The sequence below is a fragment of the Doryrhamphus excisus genome, chromosome 12 (assembly GCF_030265055.1).
Source record: "Doryrhamphus excisus isolate RoL2022-K1 chromosome 12, RoL_Dexc_1.0, whole genome shotgun sequence".
Lineage (NCBI taxonomy): Eukaryota > Metazoa > Chordata > Actinopteri > Syngnathiformes > Syngnathidae > Doryrhamphus > Doryrhamphus excisus.
Genome location: NC_080477.1, coordinates 19,298 through 39,716, shown reverse-complemented (window position 1 = coordinate 39,716; position 20,419 = coordinate 19,298). Strand labels below are relative to the sequence as shown.

At 43.5% G+C, this 20,419-nt stretch overlaps 3 protein-coding genes across 3 annotated transcripts; all 3 read left to right on the top strand.

Annotated features, from left to right (window-relative positions):
- The first annotated feature begins 1,017 nt into the window (after positions 1-1,017).
- LOC131139511 (oocyte zinc finger protein XlCOF19-like) lies at positions 1,018-3,454 on the top strand. Its single transcript, XM_058089197.1, has 2 exons — positions 1,018-1,405; positions 1,602-3,454. The coding sequence occupies exon 2, from the start codon at positions 1,608-1,610 to the stop codon at positions 2,607-2,609; it is 1,002 nt and encodes a 333-aa protein (XP_057945180.1). The 5' UTR covers positions 1,018-1,405; positions 1,602-1,607; the 3' UTR covers positions 2,610-3,454.
- A 658-nt stretch (positions 3,455-4,112) lies between these two features.
- On the top strand, positions 4,113-10,419 carry LOC131139501 (adhesion G-protein coupled receptor G1-like). The gene is given in 15 exon segments (XM_058089180.1): positions 4,113-4,615; positions 4,703-4,812; positions 4,878-4,928; positions 5,004-5,055; positions 5,958-6,045; positions 6,190-6,318; positions 6,385-6,531; positions 6,595-6,649; positions 6,725-6,816; positions 7,172-7,290; positions 7,382-7,662; positions 8,776-8,878; positions 9,825-9,953; positions 9,955-10,124; positions 10,209-10,419. Coding segments are annotated over 14 exon segments (1,599 nt in total). The 5' UTR covers positions 4,113-4,615; positions 4,703-4,745; the 3' UTR covers positions 10,325-10,419.
- A 2,937-nt stretch (positions 10,420-13,356) lies between these two features.
- LOC131139366 (gonadotropin-releasing hormone II receptor-like) lies at positions 13,357-17,819 on the top strand. Its single transcript, XM_058088922.1, has 4 exons — positions 13,357-13,438; positions 14,052-14,725; positions 14,907-15,111; positions 15,392-17,819. The coding sequence occupies exons 2-4, from the start codon at positions 14,201-14,203 to the stop codon at positions 15,727-15,729; spliced, it is 1,068 nt and encodes a 355-aa protein (XP_057944905.1). The 5' UTR covers positions 13,357-13,438; positions 14,052-14,200; the 3' UTR covers positions 15,730-17,819.
- The last annotated feature ends 2,600 nt before the right edge of the window (positions 17,820-20,419 follow it).

Below are 20,419 nucleotides of genomic sequence, written 5' to 3'. Positions count from 1 at the left end.
TAACTGATAAACATTTGGAAGTGTGCTTGAGGCTGGCTATCAGCAGCTACTGTCCGGACTATGCATCCCTGGCTGGTTCAATTCAGTGCAAGTCATCAAAGTAAACTCAGGTAATTACAAAAAATGTTCATAGTTAATTATGTGTGTTTTGCAATATTGGCTCATTTGGTTATGTAAGGTACATCAACATACATTGTACGTACAAATAATCCTCAATACATTTGAAAATAAATAGATGTTTTGCATTTTTGTAGTGGGTAGATCATTTTGACTCGGTCATTTTAAAAGTAGCTCGCATGCTGAAAAAGTGTGAGCACCCCTGTCCTAGACTGTGTTTGTATTTTAGTTCATTTTGTCATTATTTTGCTTGAAAAAGCATAATTTTGGCCAAAAAAGTACGATTTACTTACATATGCATTTTTAACCAATTACAGGTCATAGTCAATAGTGATTATTAACTAATACATTTTTGGGAAACCACAATGTACATCATTTATGTCAACACATTAATGGAGAGATAATCTCAGTCATGCAGGTATTATCTTGAACTCAGGACGTAAATCATTTAAAACATGTTCTGATTGTATTCACACTGTCGCTGAATGGAAAGCCCTCTCTACCGCCATTGGCTAGCATCCTCCACGCGCTTCGCGCAGTTATTGGCGGGCCTACATGTCAATCATTGCACACAGCATGAGGACGAACTTGTCAAATATCACCAGTCTCCAGGAAAAAGACATTGTGGTTGACTTTAAAGCGGACGTGTCCAAACATCGAGGGACACACAGAGAGAAAGAGTTTGTTTCTTTTACTATTATTTACTATGTTAAAAGGATAGTTTTTCTTCCGGACAATATTACTCACTTAATGTTTTGATTTAATTGTTTTTTTCTTTCGGCTTTTACAGAATCACCACAGAAGCTCTTGGCGCGATTATTTAAATTAATCAAATTGACGCAGGCGGGTTTAGGTAAAGGAGCAGCGCTGATGAAGTTTGGCCAAGTGGTTTTGCCGTAGCCGGCCACTTCCGGTTGCAATGTTTTTGGGTGAGGTGGTATGTTTGCTGAATGAATGTGATAAAGTCTACGTAGTTGAGTAGTTTATCGGTTGTGAAAAATGACATAACTTTGTTGAGTAATTAAACATCAATAATTTCTCCCGAGGTGTAAAGTACAGCATGTCAGCGCATTTAGACGTTTTTCGAGGTAGCTTGCTTGCTTGCTGCTAACAAAGAGACGCCGATGTTAGCGTTATCGCCTAAAACGTTGGCAGTGAAGTCCAAATCCTCTAGCAGGCAATATCTGCTGTTGGGGAAATATTTGCATTCTTTAGCGAAAGAAGAGGACGTTTCTGAAACAAAAGAGGGGCGCGAACGACAACATCGTTGTGTTGTTACACTGAGCAGGTTTGTGTGCGTCTTTTTGGCTTAGTAGCTTTTATATATATATATTATATATATATTATTATATATATATTATATTATATTATATATTATTTTATCCATGTTCTTTCAATTCCCAAAGAAAGATACATTTGGTGCATTCCAAGACGCTACACGTCCACATCATACCATAGAAACTGAAAAGACACTTTCTATACAGCACACAATGGAGGACATCGGCGGGACCAGGATCTGCTGCAAAGCGGAGGGGGAGGAGGCAGACCCCCCGCACATTAAAGAAGAAGAGGACGATCACAGCATCAGTCAGGAGGGAGAGCATCTCGAAGGACTGGAGGAGGACCAAGTCATCCGTGTCATTGTGAAGTGTGAAGATGATGACGACAAAGGTCAAAGTGAGGAGAAGAGAGAGATGGAGCCTCAAAGCAGCGGCTCAACTCAACATGTGACGGGACAAGCTGATGGAGTGTACTGTGGAGGACCACACGGAGACGGCGTCACAGCGCCACTGTCGGATAGCGACGACACAAAGTCATACTCTCCTGACACGGATGACGAAGCCCCTAAGTCTGACATGACATGTCATACTGACAACACGCGAGTGACGTGCTCGGAATGTGCTCGGACTTTTTACGACAAGAAAACTCTGACTGTGCACATGAGAACGCACACCGGGGAGAAGCCGTTCGTCTGTTCGGTTTGTGGTAAAACATTTGCTCAGAGGGGAAATTTGATCAAACACACCAGAACACACACCGGAGAGAAACCATTTTCCTGCCCATTCTGCAATACGAGTTATAGTGATCGTTCAACTTTAGTGAAACACATTCGACGACACACTGGGGAGAAACCTTTCAGCTGTTCGTTCTGTGGCGAGAAATTCTCTCGCAAGTCTAATTTGATAACACACACACGAACACACACCGGGGAGAAACCCTTTTCCTGCTCGGTCTGCAAGGCGACTTTTAGCGACCGCTCAACCTTGAACAAGCACACGAGAACGCACACCGGAGAGAAACCCTTCATCTGCTCCATGTGCGGTCAAAGATTCTCTCAAAGGGAACACTTGAGGAGACATACAAGAACGCACACCGGAGAAAAACCATTTTCATGCTCTGTTTGCAGCAAAAGTTTCAGCGATCGGTCAACATTTGTTCGGCACATGGGGAGACACTCGGGACAAACCGCTCATGTGGACAAAAGGGACTGAAAAGACACACAAGAAGGCATCACGGTGAGAAACACGAGGCACACCGACCATGTTGGACAGGGCTTGTGTTTCCTCACCTGCAGAGAGTACCGGGCTGTTAGAAACTGTGAAAGTTGTAGTAGAACAGTTTGATTCAGTTGAACTTGGTATTGGCTGATCATAAAGGCCAGCAGAGTCAGTGTGGGCGTATCTAGTGGATTTTTCCACACACCAAAGAGAAAAGATCTCGATGCTCTGTGAGCAGTGTCCCATGTAAGCATTAAAGAGGACCTGTTATGCTCATTTTTGGCCCTTTGTATTGAGTTGTGGACTCCTACAGAGCAGCTACACACGATAACCCGCGCAGAAAGCCTTCTAGATCTTCCAGAATCGGCACCTATTCCAGCCGGATTTCCTTGAATTTTCAAAGTGGTCTGTTTTCATTTATTCCGGCTTGTGCAACGCCCATATAAGGAAGTTACCGGCTGAATGGAGCCGTTGCCATCCCAAACTTCTTTCAGGGATCTCTTCCAAATGAGCCAACCTCATTATGTGGAACATTGGCGTGGTTTAACACCAGAATACAACATTCTAACAACATTCATTGGGCAGAAATGTGGAAAATGCACAACAGGACCTCTTTAATGCCTGGATGTTACATTGCTGTAGGCCAGCAGCACTCATGAAAAGTGGCTTTTATTTTATTTTAAGATTCAAGATCTGAATCTTAAAATAAATTCTGTTTCCTTCTTTTTAAGCCTCATTTTCTCAACAATGATACAATACAGTCGTCCCTCGCCCCTTTCGTGGTTCCAATTTTACGGCTTCACTCTATCATGATTTTTCCAAATAAATACATTTCTACTTCTTCATAAATAGTCTGTGTGAATGTTCTACCTCTAATTCCGTTAGATTATTCCCATAATATTTTGGACTTTATTGCCATAATATAACATACATATTACCCCAACCCAATAAAAAATACTACTTAATTTGATTTGTTTGTCATAATATTGCAACTTTTTTTATGCATGTTGTCTTGAATATTTCAGCTGTATGCTACTAAAATGACATTTGTCGTTATAACATTACAAGTTTATTCCCATTAGAATACAACAGTTTTGTTAAATATGTTTTTGATGTTCGAGTAAAATTACAATTGTTTTCCAAGTTTGCATTTTTTTTTATTTTTCAAAATCTCAAATCTCTAACCCTAACCCTAGCTCATAATTATCATTTTTATTTCATTATTTTGACTATTTAATCTCATAATTATGACTTGTCTGAAATGTATGGCATTTTAGTTCATGATTATGATTTTTGATTTCATAATTATGACTTTTTAATCTCACAATTACAAGTTTGTTTTGTGAACAAAGCTGACTTTGATGCCAGATTCTCCAATTTCCATCCAATGAGATCCAACATCAAACTGACTTGGCTGAGTCATCCTCCCATATTCACCGCTTGGAGTGGGTAGTGGGTCGTGGGTGTGGCCTTCTGCAGCTCTGAATGGGGGCTAGAGCCTGACCAACTACAACAGTGTTGGTGTGGCAGATTTCCTTTGTATGCAGCTTGACAAATGTCTGGAAAGAAACTTCCTTTAGGAAGGCCCCTTTAACCCAGAATGCGAACCAATCATATTGCATCATAACTTGGTTACGCGCGTTGATTGCGCCCCGGTACTTCATGAAGCTGACTGATGTCTTCATTTTCCATTGGATGACATTTAGTGACGCCGGCGTGCGTCTGCACGAAGAGGATGTGTGCGAGTTTCACTTTGTCAGCAAAGTGCCAGCGCCTGTTGACCGTCCAGCTTGCTAAATCGGGAAACGCCCCATATTTGGAAACTTCCTCTTTTCCTCTGTACACTTTTATCTGACATTCAGATAAAAGTGTACATGTTGTTACCGTTTGTATAAGAGTTTTTTGTTTTTCAGGTGAAACTCCATGTCAAGTGGAAAGGTGTGTGTGTGTCATGGTGTGTTCCTGTCCACAGAGCCTCTGTGAAGATGAGCACAATTTCAGTACTAAAAAAAAACAACCCCCACCAGCATGCATCACTTCCTGCTATGTGAGCCAGCGCTCATCTTCTCGCCGCATCTTTTATACAGATGTGAAACTCCTGGCTGGCGTCAGACCGCCACAGGACATCACATGGCTCACACAACACGAATGCCTCTTTTTCTGCTTTGGCTCTCCTGCTTCTGTCGTGCCGCCGACGGTGAGTTTCTCCACATTGTCTTCCTGCCAGCTCAGACCCATACTGACTTTGGCCTTATTTTGAAGGTCGCGGAGATTCAGCCGGCTATCCGACGGTGAAGAGCGTAGATAACAAAAGTGAGCGCTGCTCCGACACATCTTGTCTTTGTCCTCCATGTCTCTGAGCTTATTGCCCTTTGTCCCTCCCGACAGACTGTGAGAATGTCCTCTCTGACTGCCTGCAAGGTGACGTTTCCTGGACCAGGTAAAGCTTGATTTTGGTCTAGGAATATACAAGAGGGATCTTTATTGTAAAAGCAACCCCGACCCCTACCAAAACCACCACACACAGTTAGAACTCATGTCATGTTCACAGACAGTTGGAGTTCTTTACCACTACAGCACACAGTGTCGCCAAATCTGGCCAGAGGTCTTATCCGACCGTGATTTACTTGAACGTTGCTTTCACTGCAGCATACGTCCGTGTTCCACATGTTCCACATGTTCCACATGTTCCACATGTCCATCCTAAATTGCTGATACATTTGTTCATTTCAATTCCACAGGTGAGGGTTAATGACCCTAAAGGCTAGTGATAAAGCAATATTACAATGAGCTACAATGAAGTAGAGGTGTGTATGTTGTAGCGTAGATGTTTCTCTGTGGTTAGCATCGTAATTCCCCATGGTTCAGGATCCTTCTTGTACTTTGTAATCAGCGTTTCTTGCATTCCTTGACTTCTTTACTCCATCCATTCCATAATTTCACTCCACATACGTTCTTTTTAGCATTTTTAGCATAATTTTAGCTGTTGACCAGGTCAACAATCGGGGCTTTGTATGTTCTCTATAAGCTGCATTATGGATTATGCTCATTGATTATATGTTTATAGTCATTCTCCATATTAACACACAATTAGTTAGAATTGGTAGAGAATGATCATATGCAAGATACAGAAGTGGCAGCATTGGAAGCGCTTTACACACGCTATAAACTTCCAGCTCACCTGACTGACGAGTACTTGGCCTAGATCCAGGCGTCTTTTTAAGACATGTGGTGAAGCCTCCTTATAAGGGTCAAATGTGGAAGAAAGTGTTTCCTTCATGACCTTCTCTCCTCTTATGATGTTGTCGTATAATCCATCATGTCAGTTTTGTGTGTTTGTAGGTGTTATACGGAACATATTGTACGATGCACACCAGCACGTCGAGGGAAGCCCGGCTTCATTTTTCTTAAAGTTGACCCATCTAATGAGGTGAGAAGCAACAGTCAACTCGGAACATGTGCTAATGCGAGGCGTGGCTAATTATTCCACACCATGCTACATGCTACATGCAAACATACCACTTTATACGTTGGTTCCATGCAGATTTTTTGTACTCTTTCCTTGCCTCGTCAGACGGAGGTGCGTCCTACTGCTGAACACGGCATCCGCATGCCGTCATCGGCCCTCCAGAGAGCCAGAGGACCCGATTCTAACCCAGAGGTGTTGGTGGTGGCGACTGTGCTGGACAGCGCACATTTCAAGGTCAGAAGTGACGAAGGCGGACGTGAGATGACAACTGAATGAAACCTCCTTCTGCTCTTTGTGTAGCCTCAAAGGAGAAAACAAGGCAGAAGAGTCCAACAACCCCCTGCAGGCGCAGTGTTGGGGGGCATCGTCCTGGTCGTGCATGTGGGCAAATACCCGCTCCAGAACCTCCGGGAACCCATCACGTTGACCTTCAAACACAACAAATCGGTAAAAGCAACCCACCGGGACACGTCACGCTCTGCTGTGCTCTGACTTTGACGAACGTTTCAGGTGGGCAACGGGACTTGTGTGTTTTGGAAGGAGTCGAGCCAGGAAGGAGGAACAGGTGGACCACGTGCTCTGATTGGCTAAACAACACCGCTGTCTTACTTTTGTCTTACTTACTGTTTTTTGTTTCTAGGTGACTGGAGCACATATGGCTGTGACACCATCGACACAGGAAGTCACTTTGTTTGCCATTGCAACCACCTGAGCTTCTTTGCAGTACTCGTGGTAAATGGAAGCCGCACAATGAAGCAGAGCATAACATAACCACTCCGCACCACGCATACTTCGCTAACACGCTAACTTCATGTACAGGCTTGGAAAGATGGCGCTCAGCCAAATGTAACGAGCATAAATAGAGCGGCTGGGTGATTCAAAGTTCAGACAACTCCAATGGACTGTTGTTCATAGAATTCAAAGCAGCAAACAGGACGTAATTTAAGCTAGAAATGCAGGGCAGTGCTTCTGGTAAAGGTTTAGGCCAGCAGAGAAGGCCTTGCTGGTTATCATGCAGTATTTGGAGTTTATGGGGTTGGGAGTAAAACTAACGTAACACTCATTGCAGCACTTCCTGCCTTCCTAGAACCCTGATGTCTCACTGAGTAAAGAGGATGCGTTCAACTTGAGTTTGATCACCTACGTCGGCTCAGCGCTCTCTGTCTTCTTCACGGCCGTCAGTCTGATCATCTACATCTGCCTGCAGTCGGTTTCTATTCTGCTCTTCCATTGGTTCACCCGGAGATGGGGCGATCAGCTGCTGATTAGACAAATTCTGCATCTCCGTGTCTGACAGCAAGCAGCAGCCCGAAAGAGCCGTCGGCCTGCACATGCAGTTGACGGCGGCGCTGCTGTGCCTGCACTTCAGCTTCCTGCTCTGCAGCTTCTGGGCCTGGAGGCTGAAGGAGAACGAGGCGGACTGGTTCTGCCGGGCGCTGGGCCTCCTTCTGCACTGGTCGCTGCTGGCCACCGTCAGCTGGTCGGCTCTGGAGGGCTTCCACCTTTACCTCCTGCTGGTGCGAGTCTTCAACATCTACATCAGGAGATACCTGCTCAAACTGAGTGTGGTGGGCTGGGGTGAGACCATGCTCCTCAAAAGTTCTCATGCGATACAATATCGGCCCTCATTTCTCAGCGTCGTGTTCCATTAGCACTCCCTCCTTATCTTGCCTTTTTTGGTAATGGATGAATTCACGCTGTTTGGTGATAGGCTGTGGTCTACTAGTTTGTAGTACTCTTTGTAGTACGCCACTAGGCTGCAGTAATATTACATAGATGAGACATCCAACCTTATTACTTTACCCTACATTGCACCATGGATGCAGAGTGTCCTCCTCCCATTCTGTGTGGAAGTGGTAAGTTGATGGCTTCATGTTTTGTTATTCTTCACTTCTTAAGTTTAGAAGAATTAAATTCCACACTAAATGCTTTGCTCGCTAGCTTGCTATCTAGAGGCTGCGTGGACGGTAACTGTAGGGGTGTTATTCTCCATCTGCAGGGCTCGAATAAAGCTCATTCATTTTCTAACGCTTATCCAAGGGTCGCCTATCCCAGCTGTCTTGGGGCGAGAGGCGGGGTACACCCTGGACTGGTGGCCAGCCAATCCCAGGGCACATATAGACAAACAACCATTCACACTCACGTTCATACCCATGGACAATTTGGAGTGGCTAATTAACCTAGCATGTTTTTGGAATGTGGGAGGAAACCGGAGTACCCGGACAAAAGCCACGCATGCACGGGGAGAACATGCAAACTCCTATATATAAACTATATGTGCCCTGGATTGGCTCGCCACCAGTCCAGGCTGTACCCCGCCTCTCGCCTGAAGTCAGCTGGGATAGGCTCCAGCACGCCGTGCCCCTCATGAGGATAAGCGGTTGAAAATGAATGAATGAATGATGAGATGAATATAGCAAGATACTTTTTTTTACTGTAATAATGATTTGGAGTACATGAGAAAGCGGGAAGGAAAACCACATGCTAGTTTATGAGCAAGTTGCTCCAACACAGCAGCCCCAGAACCAATGTTGCAATAGCGGTAAGCAGCAAACTGCTCTGCCTGCATTGATGATGAGTTGATTGTAGACCACAGTACAGGAAGTAGTGTAACACGCATGACTTTCACACCAGCAGCTGAGTAGCGCCATTTCAAAGTGCAGCATCAAAGATTGTTGTCTTTCCCATCAGGCCTGCCCACACTCATTACTCTGCTTTGTGGCGTCTCGGGTGTCTACGGGAAGTACAAGCTGGAGTTCCGTGACGCCAACAATCACACCTCAACGCTGCAGCTGTAAGGAAGCCCACATGCTTTGCACCCCTGCCTGTGTTTTTATGCATGTAGTGGGACGCCAGCATCAAACATAACACTTTCTCTTAATTTGGTTGGCCACATAGGCAGAAGGCATATACTATGATACAATTATTACAAATATATATTTATACATAAAGTACATACTGTAAATATTATATGCATGACTATCACATGAATAATACACTCCTGATTAAAAAGTGTCAGGTATTCACACGGCCATGATCTCTGAATGGCAAAGGCAAAGCTTTCTCTCTCTGAACGCGCTGGGATTGTTGAGCTGCATAAGCAAGGCCTCTAGCAGCGTCCCATTGAAGCTGAGGTTGGACGTCATAAGACGGTCATTTGAAACTTCTTCAAGCAGCCTGAGGTGGTAGACCCAGGAAAATGTTAGCAACCCTTAGCGGGAGGGTCCCATTGGCAGTCTGTCAACACACGGGACCATCCTCGGTCCAAATGAAGCTTGTTACTGGCGCCGGGTGCGGGCCAATAACCATCAGACGACATCTGTGGGTGAAGGGTTATAAGACATCTTCCAAGGCCTCGTCTTCTTCAGCACGAGAACATTTGGGGATGGACCGCGAGGGAAATTTCGAAAAAGGAACAGACAGTAGATGCCTGCCGCCTTAAAGTTATGAACAGGGGTGTATTTATTTCTTTTTCACTGATTAATTTAAATAGTTTCTTTTTATTTTTATTATCATGTATGATGTATTTTTAGTTGTGTCATTTTTAATTACATTTTTTTGTATTTTTTTACTTTTGCTATTTATTAATGTATCATATAAATTTAACTTTTTACTACCATTTTCTATCTATATATTCATTCTTATGTTATTTGTATCTTCTTTATATACTTGGCTATATAGATATGATATAATATACAGTATGGCTTACTCTATTGATGCGCATCAATGACAACCCACAGATGCTGGATCAGCAGCCAGTTCCCCCACAGACAAGTGGTCACCTACATCACCACGGTGGCCTTCCCCAGCCTGGTGGTGCTTTTTAATTCCTGCATGCTGGGCCTGGTGGTGTTCAAGCTGTGGCGCCTTCCGCGGCGGCTGGGAGAAATCCAGCAAGGGTCGGGCCAGCCGCTTGTGTAAGGATTCCGTGACCGTGCTGGGCCTCAGCTGCGTGCTGGGTTTACCAATGGGCTTGTCTAGCGCCACCTACGTCTCCGTGCCTGGCATCTACGTCTTCACGACGCTCAACTCGCTGCAGGGTCAGCCAGCACACGCATGAACAATCGTGATTGTTTTTTTGGTTTGTTTGCAAGCATCTCATGTGTTTGTTTTCCTCCCTTAAGGTGTCTTGGTGTTCTTGTGGTCTTTGGCTTTGACCTGCAAGTCCCGAACTGACGCCACCGCATCATCAGGAGACACTTCCTCTCAGCGAATCATCACCACCAGTTTTAACAGCTGATCCCCCACACACTCGTTTTATTGCCTATATTAGGTGTGTTTGTGTGTGTGTGTGTGTGTGTGAGAGAGAGAGAGAGAGAGAGAGAGAGAGAGAGAGAGAGAGAGAGAGAGAGAGAGAGAGAGAGAGAGAGAGAGAGAGGAGAGAGAGAGAGAGAGAGAGAGAGAGAGAGAGAGAGAGAGAGAGCGAGAGAGAGAGAGAGAGAGAGAGAGAGAGAGAGAGAGAGAGAGAGAGAGAGAGAGAGAGAGAGAGAGAGAGAGAGAGAGAGAGAGAGAGAGGAGAGAGAGAGAGAGAGAGAGAGAGAGTAAGCTCATGTCAATTCATCACCATTTCTGGCCACACGAGGGTGCTGTTAACCTTGTGAGAGTTCCCTCAACACTTCATATACACCATGTGTGTACTCAGTACACTTTTATCGAGTATAGCCTCTGCCTGACTCTCACACAACCCCAGGAGGGGCCTGCCCCACTATTTGAGAAGCACTGCTCTATCATTTGCAAATATGTGATAGATAATAAAGCTGCAAATGATTTTTTATGCGTCGTGTGTGTTGCTACAGCTTAAAATTCAGCCTCAAATCTTGAACATATGATCGGATATTTGTTTGCTATATTTATTTCTCTGCAAATAATGCACACGTGACGGTAGCCACTGGATCATACAACCGTAGTTGCTGATGCAAAGATAACAGGCTTCGTGACAGCTTTCATGGCCTCCCAAAGCACCTCTCCGGCACACACACTCCCGCTGTCAGTGTGACATACTACACACATACTACACACAGTCTAGTATTGGTTTTAAGAGCCGACTGAGCTTGACTCCCACGAACAAGTGAATCAATTCTGTGGTGGCCTGCTCAGTGAAAAAGGTCAAATATGTGCCCACTTGTTCGATACGCAAAATGATAAAAGCCTCTTACACATACAAAGTACCTCAAAAAGTCAGTACTGGAAAAATACGGCACCAAGCCACAAAAAAAACTTCAGCTTACATGTCATGATGACCGTAAAAAAAAGGAAATGGAAATAATTGCCACAAAATGACCTAAATGGCTCTCTGAGGAAACCTTGCATTCTATTTAGTAGAGTAGCCAGTGTCCAGCTAGTACAGATGTTGTATGTCATTAAAATGTCGTTATGTAATAGCTGGCAGCACAATGAAGAATCAAAATAATGGTGTGTTAACTGTCAACAGTCGAGCATGGTGGCTGCACAAGTACCGGGGAGTTGCGGTTCATCGAGGGGAAGTTGAAATGTAGCGATAAAATGCTGATGCAGGTGTCTTTGTGCAACATGCAACAAATCAAATCAAAACGTGACCTATTTTTGATGGAGGTGCACTTAAGGCGTGCACTTTAGGACAGGGTCCGTCTGCTGGGAAGACCATAACTCCCAACGTTCCTTACCTTTCACTTCCTATTAGCTGTCACTGGCTGGAGGTGTGCTGCTCCTCAACCTGCGTGGCCCAAAAACCCAGGCAGCTGTCGCCAGTTTGATTTCTGGATGAGGATGGGAAGATGAAGATTATAATTTTTCTGCCACGCTTTCTGTGGATTAACGTAAAAATGAGAGCACCATGTGTGGAGCTGGTGGGAGCACGACCTGCTTGGACGCCGTCCCAAAACACCACACACGCACTTTGAACAGCTGATAATACACACACACACACACAACTAGCAACGCACTTCACGAATTAATGAATTAAGTCCTTAAAAACAGCATAGTGCTCCTGTCACATAGATCTTTGACTAGTGTTTTTTGCATGAATACTTGAAAACAGCAGAGTCCTCTTGCCATACAGAGGATCTTTGACTAGCATTGTTATAGTCTTTTAAAAAAACAACAACCACTCCAGTCAAACAGAGGATCTTTGACTAGTTTTTTTGCAGTAGGCCAACATAGTGTTCCTTAATAGAGGATCTTTGACTAGCTTTTGCATTTATTAAAGGGGAACTGCACATTTGGGGAAAGCTAGCTAACAATGCACGTCATTGGAATGCACCTATTTCGACGATGAAGCCCTCTAACAGAGTTTGTTTTGTTTTGATATACATGCTGTGGTCGTGCAAGAATTATATTGATGATAACATGTAATACTTATAGTATCTTGCCATATTTTGATGATTTAAAACATTACTGAAACTCCTTTCCTTGGCGCATAGGTTTCACATGCCGCATTTAGCTTAGCTCATATAACAGATACAGATAGAAGATACAGCGACAACACTTACGATGTCCGCTCTCCTTGGGATGGCTGTGTCTTCCAGCACAAGTCGTGTGGTCCAGTCCTCAAGTGAAAACCGCTAACAGCATCTTGTGGAGTCTTCGAAGTGAAATAGAGAGCTGGGTATCCGCTCTTCCGTCCGTGACACGAGCGGTTCGCGAGGCGTCTCGTTAGCCCGCCAGATAAATATAGATTTTCATATTCAATATCGCTGTAGCTTGGTTATGTAAATAGAACGCCGTTGCCGCTATTTTTTTTGGTGAAGGCTTTAGCGTTAAAATACACACTAGCTCATATTAACTCGTTTACTCGCGCTCGAATGCACAGAAAAGGGAAAGTTTTATGTAATGTTTCATATAAATTTACAAAAAAAGAGCAGTTCCCCTTTAAGCTAGCATTTTTATAGTCTGTCCAGAATAAAACAGCGCAACCCTTCTGTCATATGGAGGATCTTTGATCAGCAATATAGTCAAAAAACAGTAAGATCATGTAGGATATCTCAATATGCATTTTTGCAGTTGGTCCTTAAAAACAGCAAACTTGTTTATGAGTTGACACTTTCTCTCCAGTGTTCCAGAGGATGAGCAGCAGAGCGAAGAAGAAAAACAATAAAAATAACTTTTTTGCATTTTTCTTCAACATTTTTTTGCATCATGCTGATTTCATTGCATTAATACACACCGGAAGAAGACATTGCACACGCTTACTATTAATTTTAGAAACCTTGCAGCGTGGCCACGCCTACTGAGGCTGACGCAGCGGCGCAAGGGAGGACAAAAAGCAGCTGAACAAATGTGCACGTGCACATGTGCGCGTGATGAAGACAGTGCTCGGACAGCCTCTCTCTTTCATCCTTTTCATCATCCTGCAGCCGGACTTGGACGCCGAGAGAAGGTCGGTTGCTTTCTACTCAAACCTTGCACAACAATATGTTTATTCTTGTGTTTGCCCTTATTATAATAATAATAATAATTATTATTATTATTTTAACCAAATATTCTCATCGATATATTTAATTTGCTTTCTAAATTTTGTACTTTTCCTGTGTCAAAAGAAAATAAAACTTACTGAACGACCAAACCGATTAGTCTGATGACATCGCAAAATTGCTTGCAGCCACGAGGGGGCATACTTGCATGTCTGCTATGCCATCACTGTACAGTAATCTCCCATTTATCGTGGATAAATGGTTCCAAACCCAACCTTGATAAGTGAATTTCCGCTAAGTACGTTCCAATATTCATAATAGAATAGAGTGAAATCCGTGATGTAGCCCCCGCCTGTAAAAGTGCACCCAAAATACTTTGTGTATAAATATACAAATGCCCCATTTGAGGCACTGTCCTCAGAAGTATTTCTCCAATCACATCAATGTTATCATTCAAGACTTCATTCAATAACTGTCAAAGAGAAAAAACAAGCCTCTCCATCATCACCATCATCTTGCACAGAGGGGGGGTGCTTGGGGTGTAGTTGTCAGGTGTTGGTACTGATGTTCTCTTTCCAGCTCGGAGAGCAGCAGAGATGTTCCCTCGAGACTCCACGTCATCCACCATGACGCGTTCAGACGAAATGATCATCTAGCTGTGCTCCATCTCCATGCACGCGCAGTAGAGTGCAGTCTTCTGGAAACAATGCAGACCTGAGGCTCAGAACATGAACGCCTCCTGCTGGGAAGTTCCCATGCTGAGCTCCGAGACTAACGGCACCAGCAACTGGCGGCCCCCACCATGTAGCGGGACACCGGCGGACATGCCGCAGCTGCCCACATTCACCACGGCGGCCAAAGTTCGAGTGATCGTCACCTTCATCCTGTGTGCCGTCTCCACCTTCTGCAACCTGGCCGTGCTGTGGGCTGCCAGCGTCCACAAGCGAAAGTCCCACGTCCGAGTGCTCATCGTCAACCTGACGGCGGCCGACCTGCTGGTCACCTTCATCGTGATGCCAGTGGACGCCGTGTGGAACATCACCGTCCAGTGGCTGGCCGGCGACCTGGCCTGCCGGGTGCTGATGTTCCTCAAGCTGCAGGCCATGTACTCCTGCGCCTTTGTCACCGTTGTGATCAGTCTGGACAGACAGTCGGCCATCCTCCATCCTCTGGCTGTCAGCATGGCCCCCAGGAGGAACAGACTCATGCTGACTGCGGCGTGGACCATGAGCGCCTTGTTCTCCATCCCACAGGTGAGACCAGATGACTGGGAAGGCGACATAAAGACCAGAAAGGCTTGTCAGTCGGCACGTATTCCTCCTCTGCTGTGAACGGTTTCTGTTGAAGTACCGATCTCTACTGAACTGACCATTGCATAACGATTTATTGACTTATAATGTGATCGGAATGACCACTTTAGCTTCTCATCTGCAGATGTTCATTTTCCATAACGTGACCATCACCTATCCAGCCAATTTCACCCAGTGCACCACCAGGGGGAGCTTTGTCACGCACGGGCAGGAGACGGCATACAACATGTTCACCTTCTGCTGCCTCTTCCTGCTGCCGCTGTCCATCATGATCACCTGCTACACCAGAATCTTCATCTACATCTCCAAGAAGATGGCACACCACACCCGTGAGTCTCAGCAGCTTGTCAAAGCACAATATCACTCCAGAAAGTCAACTTAGAGGTAATTAGGGTAGTCTGTGTACAGCTTGTATAGCAGTTTACTATCCACTGAATACGAGTCAACACACAGCCGTTATTGTTGAAGTAGCTGGTGCAACAAGGGAGTAGGAAGCCTTCAGTCAAGCATAGATGGCTGCATGAGTGCTGCCGGCAGTGGGGAGCTCCTGTACGTATAGTATATCCAACGTGCTCACATTTCTTCTTATCCCACTTCATCGCCCCGTAGTGTCTCCCAGCGAGCCTCATCTGCGCTGCTCCATAAATAACATCCCCAAAGCACGTATGAGAACCCTCAAGATGAGCATCGTCATCGTCAGCTGCTTCATTGTCTGCTGGACGCCGTACTACCTGCTGGGCTTGTGGTACTGGTTCTTCCCCGACGACCTGGAAGGGAAGATCTCCCACTCGCTCACCCACATCCTGTTCATCTTTGGCCTTTTCAACGCCTGCCTGGACCCCGTCATCTACGGTCTGTTCACCATCCACTTCCGCCAAGGCCTGCGGGGCTGTGGAAGCGGAAGCACACGGAAGGAAGCCGAGCACTCTGTGATGGCCAAATCTTGAAAACGTTCTGCCATACCCCCTGCCCCCCCTAAAAAAAGAGCCAAGACGGGGAAGTGTGGTTTAATCGGGTGAGAGGACAGCGTTGCAACACGGGGGACTGCCCACAAACAGATTTGGTGATGCCTTTTTTTTTCATACAGTGGATTATTTATCAGGACATGACTGTAATATTACTATTCTGGATGCAATGACTTGTATATTATCTGTGCATGTTTACATGGAAACCAGAAAACCCTGAATTTTACCAACACTCCTATGAAACAACTGGTACATCAATAATGTCATGTTCTGTTTATAGATAAGATAATGTCAGCGTTCTAATGATACAAATCAACAATTACATACGTATGATGATTTCATCAAACTGTCACCACAGATTATTATTATTATTATTACAGTCCTGTGGGAAACACTCCAATGTGCGCGGTAATCTGTAAGGAGAAACCGTGCGGATGTGTCTTTGTGTGTGTTGCCTGAAGGCATCTTGGCTAACATATGTACAGCATTCTGAATGTTTGTGTGTTGTGTAAGCATCTTTCCATTCAGCAGAGTGTTTCAGGAGCAGGCAGCGATTGTTGCGTTAATAAAAGAGAGCTCTGTGGAGATGTATCGAGAGTTACGCGGCTCTCCAGGGGAGACTTTCATGCGTTGCTGATGCTACTCCCATCTGGAGATGCAACAACACAGGAGCTTTATCGCTTTAGTACGTTCTTGCAAGAGAAAACACAGAGTGACATGCTAGCTGTTTGACCAAAGCTGCTTGTGTTGAGGGAAACCACCAAAAACACGGGGAACAATATCTACTTTTTTATTGTTTTCAATATGTAAAAAAATGCATTTTTTTCATTTTTAAATAGCATATATTTTTCTTGTACTACTATACTATGCTATTCATTTTATTTTTTTTTTTACTGTCTGACATAATATATGCCATATCATGTACAGCAACTTATCATTAAGGAGTGGGACATCAGCTATGCCTGTAGCTGATGGATAATTGCATCATTTATTTTAAGATGTGTAGGGAAGCCCCCCCCCCCCCACATTTCATACATTTGCATATGGACAAAAGGCTATAAAGATATGTAAATATCTGTGTACTTGTGGACATGTGTTGTTTTAGCATTGCTATAATGAGCCTATTGTTGCTGTACAAGGACAACCATGTTGTTTTCCAGCTAAACACCACAAATGACTGTTATTGGCTTATCTTAGGCACCAGAAGCACAATTCCATCATTACATAAATGTAACCAGGACTCCTGATGTCCTTGGAGGCATCAAGCCTACAGAGTGGTCAGCACTTTTGCTTCCAGGCGCTGACGACAAAGCAAATGTGCAGGGACACCTGCCAGCATTCATATCACAGACAGCGGAGGTGAGAACATGTTGCTTCTTCCCCTCGACTCCGTCGGTCGCTGTGCGCTCAGCCTCTGCAGGCCTTTCCGTCCTGATGAGGTCACAGAGGAACACTGTTTGTCAGAAAGACGCAGCATCACACAAGCACCTAAATGCAGCACTTGCATCAGCACTTGCCTTCCCTGGAGGCACACTTTCAACTTGTAGCTCTTTGGACAAATTCTGCCATTTTTCAGTAGAACATCCCTCATGTCCCATAGAGGATCTTTGAGTTAAATCCTTAAACACTGCAAAGCACACATATGTCGTATAGGGGCTCTTGGACTGGCATGTTTGAAAAACCGTCCTCCTGTCTTATTGGCTAGCTACCTAAAAAAAAGGCCCCAATCATAGAGAAGATCGGTTTTTGAAAACGGCAGAGTGCTCCTGTTATAGAGAGGCTCTTTGACTACAGCAAAGCACACACAAGCAAAACAATCCTTAAAATAGCACAGAGCTCCTGTTGATATAGGATCTTGGAATAGTTTCCTGAAAACATCAAAGCATCCTGCAGCAGAGCGTTTCTGTCATTTAGAGGATCTTTGACCAACATTTTTGCAAATGGTAAAGTGCGCTTACTATATAGAGGATCTTTGTCTGGTCATTTTGCTATACCCAGAAAAAATTATTACGTTTGATTAATGTTCATGTTAAAGGTTAAATAACTGTTAATAGTTATCCTCCCTGAAGTGGTAAGTTTTTGGCTATTTAAGTTTAAAGGAAATAACATGAAGGCTACCGTTTAGGTCGCTAGCTCTCTAGTTTGCGAGTTAGCATGTGTCTCAAGACCCTGCAGTTGCGCAATATGTTGTAAATAAAAAGAGTATAAATGTGACTATAGTCGTGTTTTGTCATGTCTACAGGGCTCTAATAATGCTTTGTTCATTTTAATCTGAAGAAAATAATTTGTCTACCCACCAACTATATGTGGTTTCTTAACTTTTTATTATTTGCCGTTTTATTGTTATTATAATATTTATTTATTTATTACTGATTGAATGATTTTCTTTATTCTTGATTAGTTTATTTATTTTATTTATCTTATTTTGTGTGGAAAAATAAAAAGTAAGATATTTGAGAACAGTGGAATGTTTTATCCGAGCTTTTCTTGTAGAAAATTTAAACAAAAGCAAAGTTTATTCATTTTTCTGTTTTTAATAAATTGATTTTTTTTTTTGGAAAACCTGATGCGGCCCAGTCTCGCCCAGACCCTAGCTCCAGTGGCCCCCAAGTAAATTGAGTTTGAGACCCCTGGTGTAATGTTTCAGGACCCTTTACCACCAATCAGTGACATCCCTTTAATAAAATAGCCGTTAATAAAAGAGTGACATGTGGTCATGGGAAGAAGAGCCTCGCCTGCCTCAGCTGATGAACACTACAAAAACAAATAATAACTTCCAATAAATATGAATATTGGTCCATTGAACTGTATGATAATGATGACCTATCCAAGCCTGTTTACCAGCTGGATCCTATTTTCCCACAAGGGATATGGGAGCATTCCAGTACAGTCGTCCCTCGCTAAATTGCATCCTCACTCTATTGCGTTTAAAATAAATAAATAAATCACATGAAATGATTGCATTTTTGTGGTTGGCTATCACCTATTATTGTGGTAGAAAAATAATGCATAATTAAGCAAATTGCACTTATGCTTGGCCTAAATTTACTTGCACCGTCCAGGTTGGGAGTGAGGTCTTGCCCCAGGTGGAGGAGTTCAGTATCTTGGGATTTTGTGAAAAAGTCTGAGCGTCAGGTCAACAGGCAGGTCGGCACAGTGTCTGCAGTACTGGACCGCCGTGGTGAAGAGAGATCCAAGCCGGACGACAAAGCCCCGGAGGGGCTCAGAATAGATCCAGATCTCCTAACTGTGTATACATATATACATATATGGTGTCTGAGTGGTTAGCATATTGGCCACAAAGTGCATGCATGGGTTTTCTCCGCCCCCCCATTCCAAAAACATGCTAGGTTAATTGGCCACCACAAATTGTCCATAGGTATGAATGTGAGTGTGAATGGTTGTTTGTCTATATGTGCCCTGTGATTGGCTGGCCACCAGTCCAGGGTGTACCCCGCCTCTCGCCCCAAGACAGCTGGAATAGGCTCCAGCACCCCTGCGACCCTCATAAGCGGTAGAAAATGAGTGAATGAAAAATTAATACATTTCAGGAGAGACTAGAAATACATGTTTTTGTGTTTTCTGGCACTAATCTTTTAGCAAGATGACTCAAAAGTTGTAACTTACTATGCTTTTCACTGCATATAATGGTTGTATTCAGGTTCTATATTTCAGATATTCAATATCAATTTAATATGATTTGAGCATATGATTTAAATTTTTTTTAGAATGTAATGCATACATTAAAATAGAAAGCTGCTTATATGGCGGTAAAGTAAGTTTGTAAATACTGCATAAATTAGTACATTTTAATAAATATTTGAGTTTTTAATTTGCAAAATATATCAGTAATATATATTCATATCATATCAATATTTTTAGTTTTTAATTACAGGAAACAATGTTGTTTGCTCAGTGTTTTTCCATAGTGTTTAATCATGTTTGATGTAAAATTAACAACAATTTTCTGCAAATATTACATGAATAAAACGTGAAATAACAAAATATTGATTTCACAAAAAAAATTAGCAAGTTTGACAAGATTCAAGTGCATTCTTTCTGTAAATTGTAACAGTTTTAAACTGTAAAATGTACAGTTTAGCCTGTAAGACTGTTTGCATTTCGACTGTAATTTTCACAGGATTATTCTGGCAACCACAGCTGCCATTTTTTTTCATAAAAACTACTGATTTTTTTTTACAGTGTGGAATGTGGAAGGTTGGAAGCTGGAATGTTGTGTACTATGGGAGTTGGATAAATGAAGACGTGTCAAAGTGTTGTAGTGGTGCACTCTAAAAAATTTTGCTGTTAAATTACAGTAAGGGAGGGAGGATGTTAATTAAGGGCCTCAATTCTTGAATTTCTTCTCCTTAAAAATTACTTTTATGCAACCCTTGGCTATGTTATCTGTATCATGTGTCATTTGTGTGCTTTCAACATACGTATACTTGTTAGTCCAAAATACAGTACACTTCAAAAAGACGTTTGTGTGTTTTCAAAGTGGCCACAGGAGGGCGATAGAGGCTGAAATCATCTATGTATGTCTGTCACAGGCCACCGTACTGATCCGCCAGTAAGCGGTGACGTTACGTGAAATCCAACAAATTAAATAATACCTCCTTTTTTACAGCACCCTACGAACGGTGCACAAGGTGCTTCAGGAGTATAAAGT

Bases quoted from the DNA above. Each gene is read 5' to 3' on its own strand.
- LOC131139366 (XM_058088922.1), top strand. From the start codon at position 14,201: ATGAACGCCTCCTGCTGGGAAGTTCCCATGCTGAGCTCCGAGACTAAC. The intron at 14,726-14,906 runs GTGAGACCAGAT...TCTCATCTGCAG, and splicing joins CCTTGTTCTCCATCCCACAG to ATGTTCATTTTCCATAACGT. The intron at 15,112-15,391 runs GTGAGTCTCAGC...ATCGCCCCGTAG, and splicing joins GAAGATGGCACACCACACCC to TGTCTCCCAGCGAGCCTCAT.
- LOC131139511 (XM_058089197.1), top strand. From the start codon at position 1,608: ATGGAGGACATCGGCGGGACCAGGATCTGCTGCAAAGCGGAGGGGGAG.